Genomic DNA, 13222 nt, shown 5'->3' with positions numbered 1-13222 from the left:
TGTTATATGTAAGTCCATTTATCAATTATCTGCCTTTAAGTAATTTTAAGATTTTAGTAGTTGTCTTCAGCCCTATATTTACCATATTGAGAGAAATGATAGTAGTTCTTAATTAAAAATGATTATGGTTCTTAATTTTGATATAAAGGACAAATTAACTTCTTAAATTGTTAAGAGATTTATCACCATCATATACAAATTAAAGACTTTGTAGTTTGAACACAAACCAAAAAAGTTTTAAGCTGTTAAAAAAGGCCTGTGCTCAGTCTCCTGACATTTTTGGCTTACTTTTATTTAGTGCCCTTGTTTTATGTAGGTCAGAAATTAAGTATTGAATATTAATAGTCTGTATACACATTATTTGTTAAATAAAAAATTCAGTGAAGAGAAAACTAGCCCTGAAGCTGGCCCATCAACAGCCGCGGCAGGTGAGCCACCGGCATCACCGGCTTTATCTGAACCTAAACCAGTGGAGCGTAGCGTAGAATTCAGGTCTACGGAAGATTCCATGGCATCTATGGTCAGATGTCTTTACTTCGCAGACACTTTCATTGTAAATGGTAATAGTTGTTTTGAGATCAATATTTTATGCAATTATCTGAACATTTTGGGTGATGCTTTAAAATAATTTATACTCTAATTGGCTTTTAAAGAACAAAGTGCTAAGTGAAGGACTGTGATGTTGAAATTTTATTTTAGTTCATTAGAATTGTTTTCTGTACGCTAAGCACAGTTCTTTTATGACAATAATTATGACCTTTTTATGCCACCGCAGCATCTGCGATGCGGTGGCATATAGCGATTCACCTGTGTGTGTGTGTGTGTGTGTGTGTTTGTTCGTTTGTTTGTTTGTGTGTGTGTGTGTTATATAGATTATATAGTGAACTTAAAAAATCTTCTTGTGAAAAACCACTAGTCCAATTTCAACCAAACTTGGCAGGATTGATCCTTGGGTGAAGGGCTTCCAAAGTTGTTCAAAGAATTTAATTCCATGCAGAAATCTGGTTGCCATGGCAACCAAAAGGAATTATAAGAATAAATTTAAAAAATCTTCTTGTAAAGACCCAAAAGGCCTAGTGCTTAGATATTTTGCATAAGGCATTGTCTGGTAGACCTCTACCAAGATTGTTCAAATTATAGCCCTGGGGTCAAAATCGGCCCCGCCCCGGGGGGTCATTGATTTTCACTATATGTACATATAGTAAAAACTTAAAATACCTTTTTGTAAAGACCCATAGGCCTAGAGCTTAGATATTTTGCATAAGGCATTGTCTGGTAGACCTCTACCAATATTGTTCAAATTATAGCCCTGGGGTCAAAATCAGCCCTGCCCCGGGGGTCATGGATTTTCACTATATGTACATATAGTAAAAATTTAAAATACCTTCTTGTAAAGACCCAAAAGGCCTAGAGCTTAGATATTTTGCATAAGGCATTATCAGATAGACCTCTACCCAGATTGTTCAAATTATAGCCCTGGGGTCAGAATCGGCCCGGCCCCGGGGTCATTGATTTTCCTCATGATTACATAGTAAAAACTTATAGTAAAAACTTTAAAAAAATTTCTTCTAGCAATTGACAAATGCTAGAGGTTAGATACTTTGCATGAAACATTGTGCAGTGAACCTCTAGCAAGAATGTTCAAATAATAGCCCTTGGGTCAAAATTGCCCCCGCCCTGGGGTCATTGATTTTCAATATATACATATAGTAAAAAATCAAAAAAATCTTATTGTCTGAAGGTACAAGGCTTAGAGCTTTAATAATTGTTAAATGATATCATATATAGGTACTCTACCAAAGTTGTTCAAATTTTGCCTCTAGTGTCAAAATTAAAAGTGAACTTTGATATCAGCTGACCTAGATTTTGACAAAGTGTATTACATGTTGTCCTTTGATGCAGTCATGAAATTTTAGGCTGTGTGAAATATGACCTTCACCACCAAATTCACTTGACTCAAGTGCATTGATATATTCCTACTCTGATCTTTTATTAGCTCACCTGTCACAAAGTGACAGGGTGAGCTTTTGTGATCGCTTTTCGTCCGGCGTCCGGCCATCCGGCGTCCGTAAACTTTTACTTTAAATGACATCTCCTCATAAACCACTAGGCCAATTTCATCCAAACTTCACAAGAATGTTCCTTTGGTGGTCACCTTTAAAAATTGTTCAAAGAATTTAATTCCATGCAGAACTCTGGTTGCCATGGCAACCGAAAGAAATAACTTAAAATATCTTCTTTTAAAAAACCCAAAGAGCTAGAGCTTAGATATTTGGCATGAAACATCATCTAGTCAGTGTCTACCAAGTTTGTTCAAATAAAAGCCCTGGGGTCAAAATTGGCCCCGCCCCAGGGGGTCATTGATTTTCCCTATATGCATATAGTAAAACCTTAAAAAATCTTCTTTTAAAGAACTCAAAGAGCTAGAGCTAAGATATTTAGCATGAAACATCCTCTAATGGGTGTCTACCAAGTTTGTTCAAATAAAAGCCCTGGTGTCAAAATTGGCCCCGCCCCAGGGGTCATTGATTTTCCCTATATGCATATAGTAAAACCTTAAAAAATCTTCTTTTAAAATACCCAAAGAGCTAGAGCTTAAATATTTGGCATGAAACATCTTCTAGTCAGTGTCTACCAAGTTTGTTCAAATCAAAGCCCTTGGGTCAAAATTGGCCCCGCCCCAGGGGGTCATTCATTTACCCTATAGGCATATAGTAAAACCTTAAAATATCTTATTTTAAAAAACCCAAAGAGGTAGAGCTTAGATATTTGGCATGAAACATCTTCTAGTCAGTGTCTACCAAGTTTGTTCAAATAAAAGCCCTGGGGTCAAAATTGGCCCCGCCCCAGGGGGTCATTGATTTTCCCTATATGCATATAGTAAAACCTTAAAAAATCTTCTTTTAAAGAACCCAAAGAGCTAGAGCTAAGATATTTAGCATGAAACATCCTCTAATGGGTGTCTACCAAGTTTGTTCAAATAAAAGCCCTGGGGTCAAATTTGGCCCCGCCCCAGGGGGTCATTGATTTACCCTATATGCATATAGTAAAAACTTAAAAAATCTTCTTTTAAAAAACCCAAAGAGCTAGAGCTTAGCTATTAAGCATGAAACCTCTTCTAGTGGGTGTCTAACAAGTTTGTTCAAATAAAAGCCCTGGGGTCAAAATTGGCCCCGCCCCAGGGGGTCATTGACTTTTCCTATATGCATATAGTAAAACCTTAAAAAATCTTCTTTTAAAGAACCCAAAGAGCTAGAGCTAAGATATTTAGCATGAAACATCCTCAAATGGGTGTCTACCAAGTTTGTTCAAATAAAAGCTCTGGGGTCAAATTTGGCCCCGCCCCAGGGGGTCATTGATTTACCCTATATGCATATAGTAAAACCTTAAAAAATCTTCTTTTAAAAAACCCAAAGAGGTAGAGCTTAAATATTTGGCATGAAACATCTTCTAGTCAGTGTCTATCAAGTTTGTTCATATAAAAGCCCTGGGGTCAAAATTGGCCCCGCCCCAGGGGGTCATTGATTTTCCCTATATGCATATAGTAAAACCTTAAAAAATCTTCTTTTAAAGAACCCAAAGAGCTAGAGCTAAGATATTTAGCATGAAACATCCTCAAATGGGTGTCTACCAAGTTTGTTCAAATAAAAGCTCTGGGGTCAAATTTGGCCCCGCCCCAGGGGGTCATTGATTTACCCTATATGCATATAGTAAAACCTTAAAAAATCTTCTTTTAAAAAACCCAAAGAGCTAGAGCTTAGCTATTAAGCATGAAACCTCTTCTAGTGGGTGTCTAACAAGTTTGTTCAAATAAAGGCCGTGGGGTCAAAATTGGCCCCGCCCCTGGGGGTCATTGTTTTTCCTTTTATGTATATAGTTAAAACATTAAAAATCTTCTTTTAAAAAATCTTAAAAGCTAGAGCTAAGATATTTAGCATGAAACATCTTGTAATGGGTGTCTACCATTTTTGTTAAATTAAGGGCCCTGGGGTTAAAAAATTGGCCTGGCCTGGGATCATTGATTTTCCTTTTATGTATATAGTAAAAACTGAAAAAACGTTCTGTTAAAAAGCCCAAAGAGATAGAGTTTAGATATTAAGCATGAATTATCTTCTAGTGAGTGTTTACCAAGTTTGTTCAAATAAAATCCCTGGGGACAAAATTAGCCCGCACAGAGGGTGTGGGTCATTGTTTTTCACTATATGTGTTTAGTAAAAACTTAAAGATTTTCTAAGAGCTAGAGCTTAGATATTTATCATGAAACATCTTCAAATGGGGATCTACCAAGTTTGTTCAAATAAAAGCCCCTGGGTTAAAATTAGCCCCGCCCCGGGGGCCTATATACAGGTGAGCGATTTCAGGGCCATCATGGCCCTCTTGTTGAGTTAACAATAGATTTAACCACTAATCTGATAATAAGAATTAGATATGCATTATGACAATCTTCAATTGTATAGAAACAAAAAAATCTGTTCCTACACTACCATTTAGTGTTGTATTATTGCGGTGGCATAGCATTTTTCTCAAATGCAATCTTGTCTTTAGTATATTGTTGCTTAATTGCAAAAAGAAAAACCAATTTGAAACTGTAAAGAAAATTTAATGTATTTTTGAACTATAAAGTATGTGATATAGAACAATTTTAGTAAAAAAAAAAAAGATTTTATATAAGGTAACGATTAAAAATACATATGTTACTAAATTGATATTTAAAGTACCAAGAATTATTTGTCCATAACATAACTTTGGCATAGGAAGTGTGGAAATTGAAATATTTTTGTGTTTCAGGTCATTCTCATAATCCATCTTTGTGGGTAGGAACAAATGGGGGTCATGTATTTGTTTATAATGTAACAGTCCCGAGTGGGTGAGAAACGTAACGAAGACTCTGTAACTTGTTATACTAGCTAAGGAAATAAAATTGCGGCACCACGCTCCAGTTTATTTCTATTGGAGTTGTGATGGTAAATCTAGGATACTGCCTGAATCACTGGAAGTACAACATGAGCGAGCTAAAGCACCAGATATGTCTTCACATCATTCCGTTATCATCTGTTCAGAGGAGCAACTTAAGGTTACTAAAAATTGTTGTTTTGATGTCATATTTTTGATACAGCAATAACCTTGATGTAGTATTTCTGATAAAGAAGTAACCTGGATGTAGTATTTTTGATAAAGCAATAACCTTGATGAGGTATTTTTGATAAAGTAATAACCTATCTTGTAGAATTTTTGATAAAGCAATAACCTTGATGTAATATTTTTGATAAAGCAATAACCTATCTTGCTTTCATTATTATTATTATATTATTGCTTTCATGATATAGTAGATATAAGCATATTTCACAATCAAGATTTTATCCATTATTGATTCATTAACTGATAAATAAGTTGCGTAGGGATAAAAGAAATACCAAGAAACATAAAGAAATCCTTCAAACTTTCATTTTCAATAAGTCTAAGCGACAGAAAATTCAACCAATATGTCTTAATAATGTATTTTATGTTGTTACTATTTATAGATATTCACCTTGCCACAATTGAAAGCTAAATGGAAGTTTAAGCTAACAGCCGTAGATGGTTCAAGAATACGTAAAGTAGCTTTTGTTAACTTCCGCAGCCGGTCAGATGAAAACTATTCTGAGAATGACATAGCATGTTTAAGTAACCTTGGTGAACTGAGTGTTTATTCTGTTTCTACATTGAGACAACAGATGCAGGCCTCAGCCATCAGAAGGGAAGATATTAAGTAAGCATTCGTTTATCCAATAAAGTTTTATGCATTTCTAAAAAGAATGTCTTGACAACTTTGCTTGCAAATACTAAATGTAGCCAATATTGTTTGATAGAATTTTTTTTTCTATAAAGAAACAGCAATAAATGTTACGTGTTAAGATATTTTAAACTGAGCATATTTGATATTTGCTATCATATTCATTCTATTTTAAGCACTTAATGAAAGAGTTTAGTGATTTTGGTATATACACAATTTGATTTTGGTTTGTGTAGGAAGCTATAAGCTTATAGACACACTCTTGAATCCTTCCCTGGAACCAATCAGTACTGAGCAATGAGTGTAAAATTTCTTGCTCAAAGAAACAATGGCTTGCCCCTGAGACGCAGTTTGAACCAATAGACTATGCCACTACTACATCACATTTTGATTTTGAAAGATAGAATTTCTTGTGTGCAATACATGCTTATATATAATGGTTTCCAACAAAGTGATTGTATATGCTTACAGTGGCATCACCTCATTCATCTTCACAAGATATGGCCAGGGTTTCTTCCTCCTAACATCATCTGAATACCAAAGGATATCACTGTCGGCACGCACACAGGGAGAGCCAACATGCACCTTAGAACTTGCAGAAGGTATGAGGCCCGAGCCTCCACCAGAACCCGAAACAGAAACAGAGCCAGAGGCTGGAGCCGAGGGTGGTGAGGAACAACAAGCCAAAGAAGGGTAGATTACTTTTCTCTTTCTTTTTTTTTGTTCTTTTTTTTGAAGTGTGAGAAATACAGTGGTTTAAAAGGACAGCTGTAAATTGTAAAATTTGCTGTAGAAATATATTAATAGTTTTCACTATTTATTTTTTGATTTGAACAATTAAATTTGTTTTTTATGGCTACAATCAGATAGTTTCAATGCCTTATTGTGTGCTAAATTACCACCCATAGGAAATGAAACAACTGAAAGGTTTTCTTCATTGCTTATTGTTAGTATTGCACTGCTTGCATGCTGCAAAATGGAAAAAAGGCCTTTGCAAAAAAAAAAAAAGTTTTTTTTCTCTATTGCTTGCTTTGTTCTAATATACACTCTAATTGTCATGACATGAGGTGCTTAACAATAAGCAATGAAAAAGTCAATTTGTTTATGATTATTGACAGTAGAGTAATGTTATGTTATCATGTTTGTTTTTATAATATAGAGAAGGGGAAGCAACTCAAGGAGAACAGTATGATTATGAGATATATCGAGGCACTAAATGAAACTGTGGATTCTATGGCAAGAACACCACAGTTTGATGCAGAATTACTCAAGATAGTTTGTTGCATGTAAGTAATTAAACATCTAAAATTTCACATAGTACTTGAATGAAAGTTTGATGTTTTATAATACCAAATGATTTAAAGATTTTATCATGTATTTACTGCAATTGTTGAAATGTAAAAGATGAGACCTGCATGGTTGCAGACTTACTGTATAATCCTAATGTGTGTATATTTGTTTGAACACATATAGTCACATATATATACATAATATATATATATAATATAAACTAATAAAATCCTTGCTATTTGGAAAATAATTATATATTCAGATATTTTGATAAATGGAACGACTGCTCTATATTAAATCGAATATGATGCTATATAGTTTTCTTTGCACTGCTAGGATGATACTGAAAATTTGAGTTATTAAATTATTATTTGAAATTGCCTCTTTAAACCGCATTTAACACACTACTTTTTCCAGTATCAACTGAACAAACTATTGACAATTTTGTGATTTTTGGAGTCGTAAAGTCAAGGTCCAATTTCAATATCTAGTTTGACTTTAAGTATTTTAATAATTGAAATACATCCCAAGTATCCAAGTCTCATATATTAATTATATAAAGAAAAAGGTTCTGTATTAAATTCTATGTTTCCACAATTTTTTCATTGCATGTTTGTCTGCTAATGGTCCCCAATATCCTTTATAAAATAAATGATGGATCATTGTAATAAATAAAGGACTCCTTTACTTTGAATTAGGCAATAAATAAATTCTTGGTCGTCTTAAAAAGATTTGGTCAGATTGTTTAGAAAGATACTTTATTTTGCATAATTTATACTATTATGCTTTAGGAACATAGATGGTCTACACAGGTGCCTGTTCGTGCCTGAAATTATGCACGGACGGCCCTGAGGTCTTCCGCTACCAGTAAAGCTGGAAAGCTGCCCATATGACCTATACTGTTTTGGTGCGACTTAAACAAAAAACAAACAAAAATTTAAAAAAAGTTTTATATAAATATTCTAGAAAGATAGTTATATATTATTTACACAGAATTGATCATACTGGAGACACGAGTGTCACAAGTAATGCATCGGAAACAGTTGTTTACCGAGGCAACCACATCAGAAACTACAACAACAATTACTTCAATACTACAACTGAAGCGACAACTGTAATCGCACAAGAAGTAACACAAGGGGAGGTAATTACTGATTATGAAGATTTTTTTTTTTTTTCATGAAAGTGATGCCCCTTTTTTTTTGCACTGGGAATTTCTTTTGTATGTTCACAACCAACCTGGATCAAATGTGTGATATTTTTTTCTATTTTTGGTTTTTCATATATTCTTATAGCGATATATTTCAATAATTGTTTGAAATTAGAATTTGTCTTTTTAGAAAATGAAAATATTTATAATTTAAATACATAAAAAAAATATTGTTGATATAATGTAAGAAGTATGTAAATTACGAAATAGAAATTTTTTAAACAAAAAACAATTTTAAATGTAAAGTTAAATTTAATAATCCTACCCAGTGAATGGCAAATTTGAAGAATTTGTTGTTAATTAAACAATGAGAAAAGAATAATTTTATTTCACTTCTGTTCTTGAAATGATAATGAAGAAGACATTACAATATTTGCACTGAAATTATGAGTTATTTGAACATATTTGGTCCAGGATGGTCTTCTCCAAGCTTCTGTATATCATATTCTATGCAGTAACCAGCATTTATATCATGTAACAATCAGCTTTCTCATTGCTTCAACATATGAGTCGCGTCACGACAAAACCAACATAATGCGTAGTGCGACCAGCATGGATCCAGACCAGCCTGCGGCATCCGTGCAGTCTGATCAGGATCCATGCTGTTCGCTTTACCAATCTCTATTAAACAAGTGGAGAAAAACTGACAGCGAACAAGCATGGATCCTATCAGACTGCGGGGATGCGCCAGGCTGGTCTGGATCCATGCTGGTCGCAAACTCATTATGTTAGTTTTGTCATGGCACGGCTCATATTTATTCATTTCCTTCCAGCAGCATTTTGTTAGCTTTCTTGATAAGTTCAGAATATATAATACTGGAAATTTTTAGCACAACCAAACTAGAATGATTGCAAATTACCCAGCTTCTTTTGAAAGGATTATGAGTTGCCCTTGACTGTTTGTTTCGATAAAACTACATTTTATCATGAATTTTTGTTGTTTACTGTTACATAGGTTTCAGCTCTAGCATATAAGATACTTTTAAGATTTGGTTTGATAAAGCTTTACATTATAAAAAGGAGCCACGTCATGACAAAACCAACATAATGGTTTGCGACCAGCATAGATCCAGACGCAGCCTGCGCACCGAGCAGTCTGCTCAGGATCCATGCTTACAAACCCTATTACAAGTAGAGAGAAACTGAATAGGGAACAGCAATGGATCCTGACCTGCAGCCTGGTCTGGATCCATGCTGGTCGCAAACCCATTATGTTGGTTTTGTCGTGATACGGCTCAAAAATGTGCTCTGAATTTAGTGAATGACTTGATATTTTCTGTTAGTTAACATGTATCATGGTAATTTCTCTATAAAAATGTCGGAACAGAGCTGAAAGCTAAAATATGCATTATTGCCTCTTTTTTTTGGTGTTGATAATTACCATATGCATTGTTATAGACTTGGCATAATTACAAGAACATTAAAGTACATTAATTTTCCATGATAAATAGTTGAAAGATATCAAAATTGATTTTTAATTAATTCAATCTTAAAGATATTTTATGCTCAAATTTGATGTTAAAAAAACACACTGATTATTGCATTAGCCATAATGGTATCTTTTTAAGATGTTAAAAAAATCTTTTGAGTACACACAGAGAAGATAATTGTTTATGTTTAACTCTACACACTATATAGGTGTACATAGTTCGACAACATATTGCCATTTTAAGAAAACAACACTAGCAGTCTTTTTCAAGAAAGGGCCAAATTAACTGGACCAGTTCTAGTTTGTGAATTCCCTTGTTCAATTAGACAAATTCAGTAAGATGACATTGTTGTAAATTTCATAAAATTTATGCAGTAAAAAATATTTACCAACAGATGAGCATAGAATATCTTTAAGTAGTTTTGTTGAAATTATTATTCAATGTTGGAAATGTATATGGTAATTTAATTTGTCCTTAATGCTAAAAAGGTGCATAATTGGATTTGTAACATACTGCAAATAACCTCATACTTTTGACTGATTTTATTTTCTGGCTTTTATTTGTTTTTACTTCATTTATAAAAAAAAAAAGATGTTTTTTCGCCTTAAGTATATGTGTTGTGTATAATTTTGTTTCCTACAGACGCGCCAGAACAAAACACGTCCGATGACACTAAAGCTTCCCGAGCAGAAAGTTGAGGTGAGGAAAAACCAAAACTGAGATAGCTATATATTGTGCTCCTAGTATACCTTGGTGTTAGATAAACTATTCTATATTACTTCCAAAAACAACCACCTAACACATTGTTGTAACTTTATATGTAATTATGTAATGATAAGATAGTAAATCTACTTTCTCCAACCCAAAGTGAAGAAAATATACTTCATGAACTTGTACCCTGGATTTTATATTTTGCAAGTACTTGTGCATGTGTGAAGTCAAAAAGAAGCTTTAGTTATTGTCATGAACTGAACTGGTCTCTTTAAGATGAAAAAGCTGTAGGCAAGCAAGTAGTCTATGTAGTGAAGATTGAAACAAATCTTCACTTATTATTTCAATAGGACTTGCAGTTTAAAAACAGAAGATTAAGAAATAAGTTGATATTTTTTTTATGAGGAAACGAGTGGATGTTTTGTAAAGTTAAACAGCTACTTGATTGCCTTAACTATATCAATGATAAATTATCAGATCTGGCCTGCGTTCTTAGAATATTATAGGTCAACGCTAATGTTATTTAGACAATGAAAATTGTGAGGTTACTCAAAGTTATGTAACTTGTGTTTGGCCCCATTAAACTTGGCTTCAATCTATTGTACTCTAGAGGAGGAATTATTCAATTGCAAAGAAATGAGCCATGTCATGACAAAACCAACATAATGGGTTTGCGACCAGCATCCACGCAGTCTGATCAGGATCCATGCTGTTGGCTTACAAACCCTATAAGCAAGTAGAGAAACTGATAGCGAACAGCATGGATCCTGATCAGACTGCGCGGATGCGCAGGCCTGGTCTGGATCCATGCTGGTTGCAAACCCATTATGTTGGTTTTGTCGTGACGCGGCTCAAATCTTAAATCAAGCTATTTCCTTGTACACAGACACTTTGATTTCTATTTAACTTATACATATACCATAAATTCATGTATATAAGATTGTTGATAAAAATATCCATTAACAATTGTAATCATTTTATAAACATGTATTTACTTAAAATAAACAATTGTATATTGTGCATAAATTTCCAGTATAATGTATGAAAGCTAGTCGTAGCAACTGCTAGATTTGTATTGAATTAATACATAAACATGCATCATTCTGTCATTATATATCACCTTTTGTTGTATGTCTAGCATGTGTCAACATAGCTATCATTATATCTTTTTCATACATTGCATTTTTTACACAAGTTTATTTTGTCTTTCATTTCACAAAATGTTAACATTTTTTATGGGACTTCAGTTTTACATTAGATCATTAAATGTTGTTGTTTCCGAGCAAAAAGGCTAATTAATCTCTTTTTTTTTCAGTTTATTATGCTTGATATAATCTACAGTTATTTGTTTGTATAATTATTATTATAATAACTAAAACAAAATTAATGTTCTATTTAAATTATGAATGATATTGTCAATTATTAAAATGATTTACAAGTGTACAATGAAATAAAATTTAATGTATACACTTAAAATAAAATTGCATTAATAGTTGATGTCAGGATTTTTCCCACACGTGTTTTAATTAACAAATCACTTGTCAGTGTTACTACTTCAGCATCATGTGGATGTATGGCTTGAAAGCATTAAAACTGGCTGAAGTTGCTTATAAGTTATTAAGACTGGTCTAAAATCTTAATTATAGAATTCCTGTAGTAGTTTATGGATTATTTTATGCTGATTATGCATATATGTTATAATATGAAACATTTATAGATTTGAATTAAAATGTGGCCCAAGATTTGATCACTTGAAGGTTGCTGTTTTAAGTATTTAAAGAGTTATGAATTCTTCAAATATTAACAATGATAATTATAATGTCAGGCCTGTGTCAAGGGGTTTCTACAGATATTGTTTAGCCTGCCTGTTTGTGCAGGTTAATCAAACTTATAATACTGTTGATCATGATTTTGCAGGAAGTAAAATTGGATACTCCAAGATTGAAAGCTTGGGAAGTTTTGGATATGAAATAAGGCAGTGAAAAGCTAAGTTATGGATGATTATAGAATGTATAGTAATGTGATAATGTATAGTAATTTGATATGTTGTATCATTACAGATTGAGGTAGTAGCAAAGATCGAAGAAATTAAGATCAGTGAAAAAATAGGTGAAAACAAAGTTGATGATGATGACCCAGCTCTTGAAAAACAGAAGAATAATGCAATGCAAAATGGTCATGATGAAGAGATAACTGCAGCTTCTTAAAATGTCCTTGACCTCTAAAATATCCTTGACCTTTGAAGGGTCATGTGAACTGTTTGGAAGACTCCTGATTGCTTTGGTGTTTGTGTTCAGAATTTGTTTCTTTGCAAAGGACTTGCCTTTAGAGCTTTAGATTATGTTCTTGACAGTTTCTTTTACTAATGTAACAACTTTTAACCATGTGGCTTTACATCTGATGACAAGTAGCCACAATTTTGAGACTAACTTATTATTTGCTCTCAACATTACAGGAATAGTCTTAAATTTTCAAGGTTTCATAATTAGCGAATGCATGTTATACAAAAAAAATATGGTCAATATGATTTATTCAAGATATTAGTGTATTGATTTAAGGTGTAAAGAAATCCAGTTGTTGTTTTTTTTATACATTCTGATTGGTGCATTTTGCTCACTTTCTTTGAAATTGCCTTACCATATTAATTTTGCTGTTCAAAAATCATTAAGACTGAAATTCCATCTGAACCCATGAAATTCCTTGTGTTTATATAGTCCCAGCTTCATTGCTTTTTCATACAAAAAAATATTCTAAGATTACTTTTCTGCTCTGAGGAATGTGTTCGTAATTTGATAATAGGCAATTTTA

The 13222-nt window shown here is 33.2% G+C and overlaps 1 protein-coding gene across 1 annotated transcript; it reads left to right on the top strand.

Annotated features, from left to right (window-relative positions):
• The first annotated feature begins 361 nt into the window (after nucleotides 1–361).
• LOC132721950 (lethal(2) giant larvae protein homolog 1-like) lies at nucleotides 362–6993 on the top strand. Its single transcript, XM_060706337.1, has 5 exons — nucleotides 362–560; nucleotides 4789–5074; nucleotides 5523–5749; nucleotides 6245–6466; nucleotides 6933–6993. The coding sequence occupies exons 2-5, from the start codon at nucleotides 5027–5029 to the stop codon at nucleotides 6991–6993; spliced, it is 558 nt and encodes a 185-aa protein (XP_060562320.1). The 5' UTR covers nucleotides 362–560; nucleotides 4789–5026.
• Nucleotides 6994–13222: the final 6229 nt, after the last annotated feature.

Source organism: Ruditapes philippinarum, unplaced genomic scaffold (genome assembly GCF_026571515.1).
Source record: "Ruditapes philippinarum isolate M1 unplaced genomic scaffold, ASM2657151v2 ctg8825_1_1_1_1, whole genome shotgun sequence".
Lineage (NCBI taxonomy): Eukaryota > Metazoa > Mollusca > Bivalvia > Venerida > Veneridae > Ruditapes > Ruditapes philippinarum.
The sequence above is the reverse complement of the archived record's forward strand: the minus strand, read 5'-3'. Positions and strand labels throughout refer to the sequence as shown.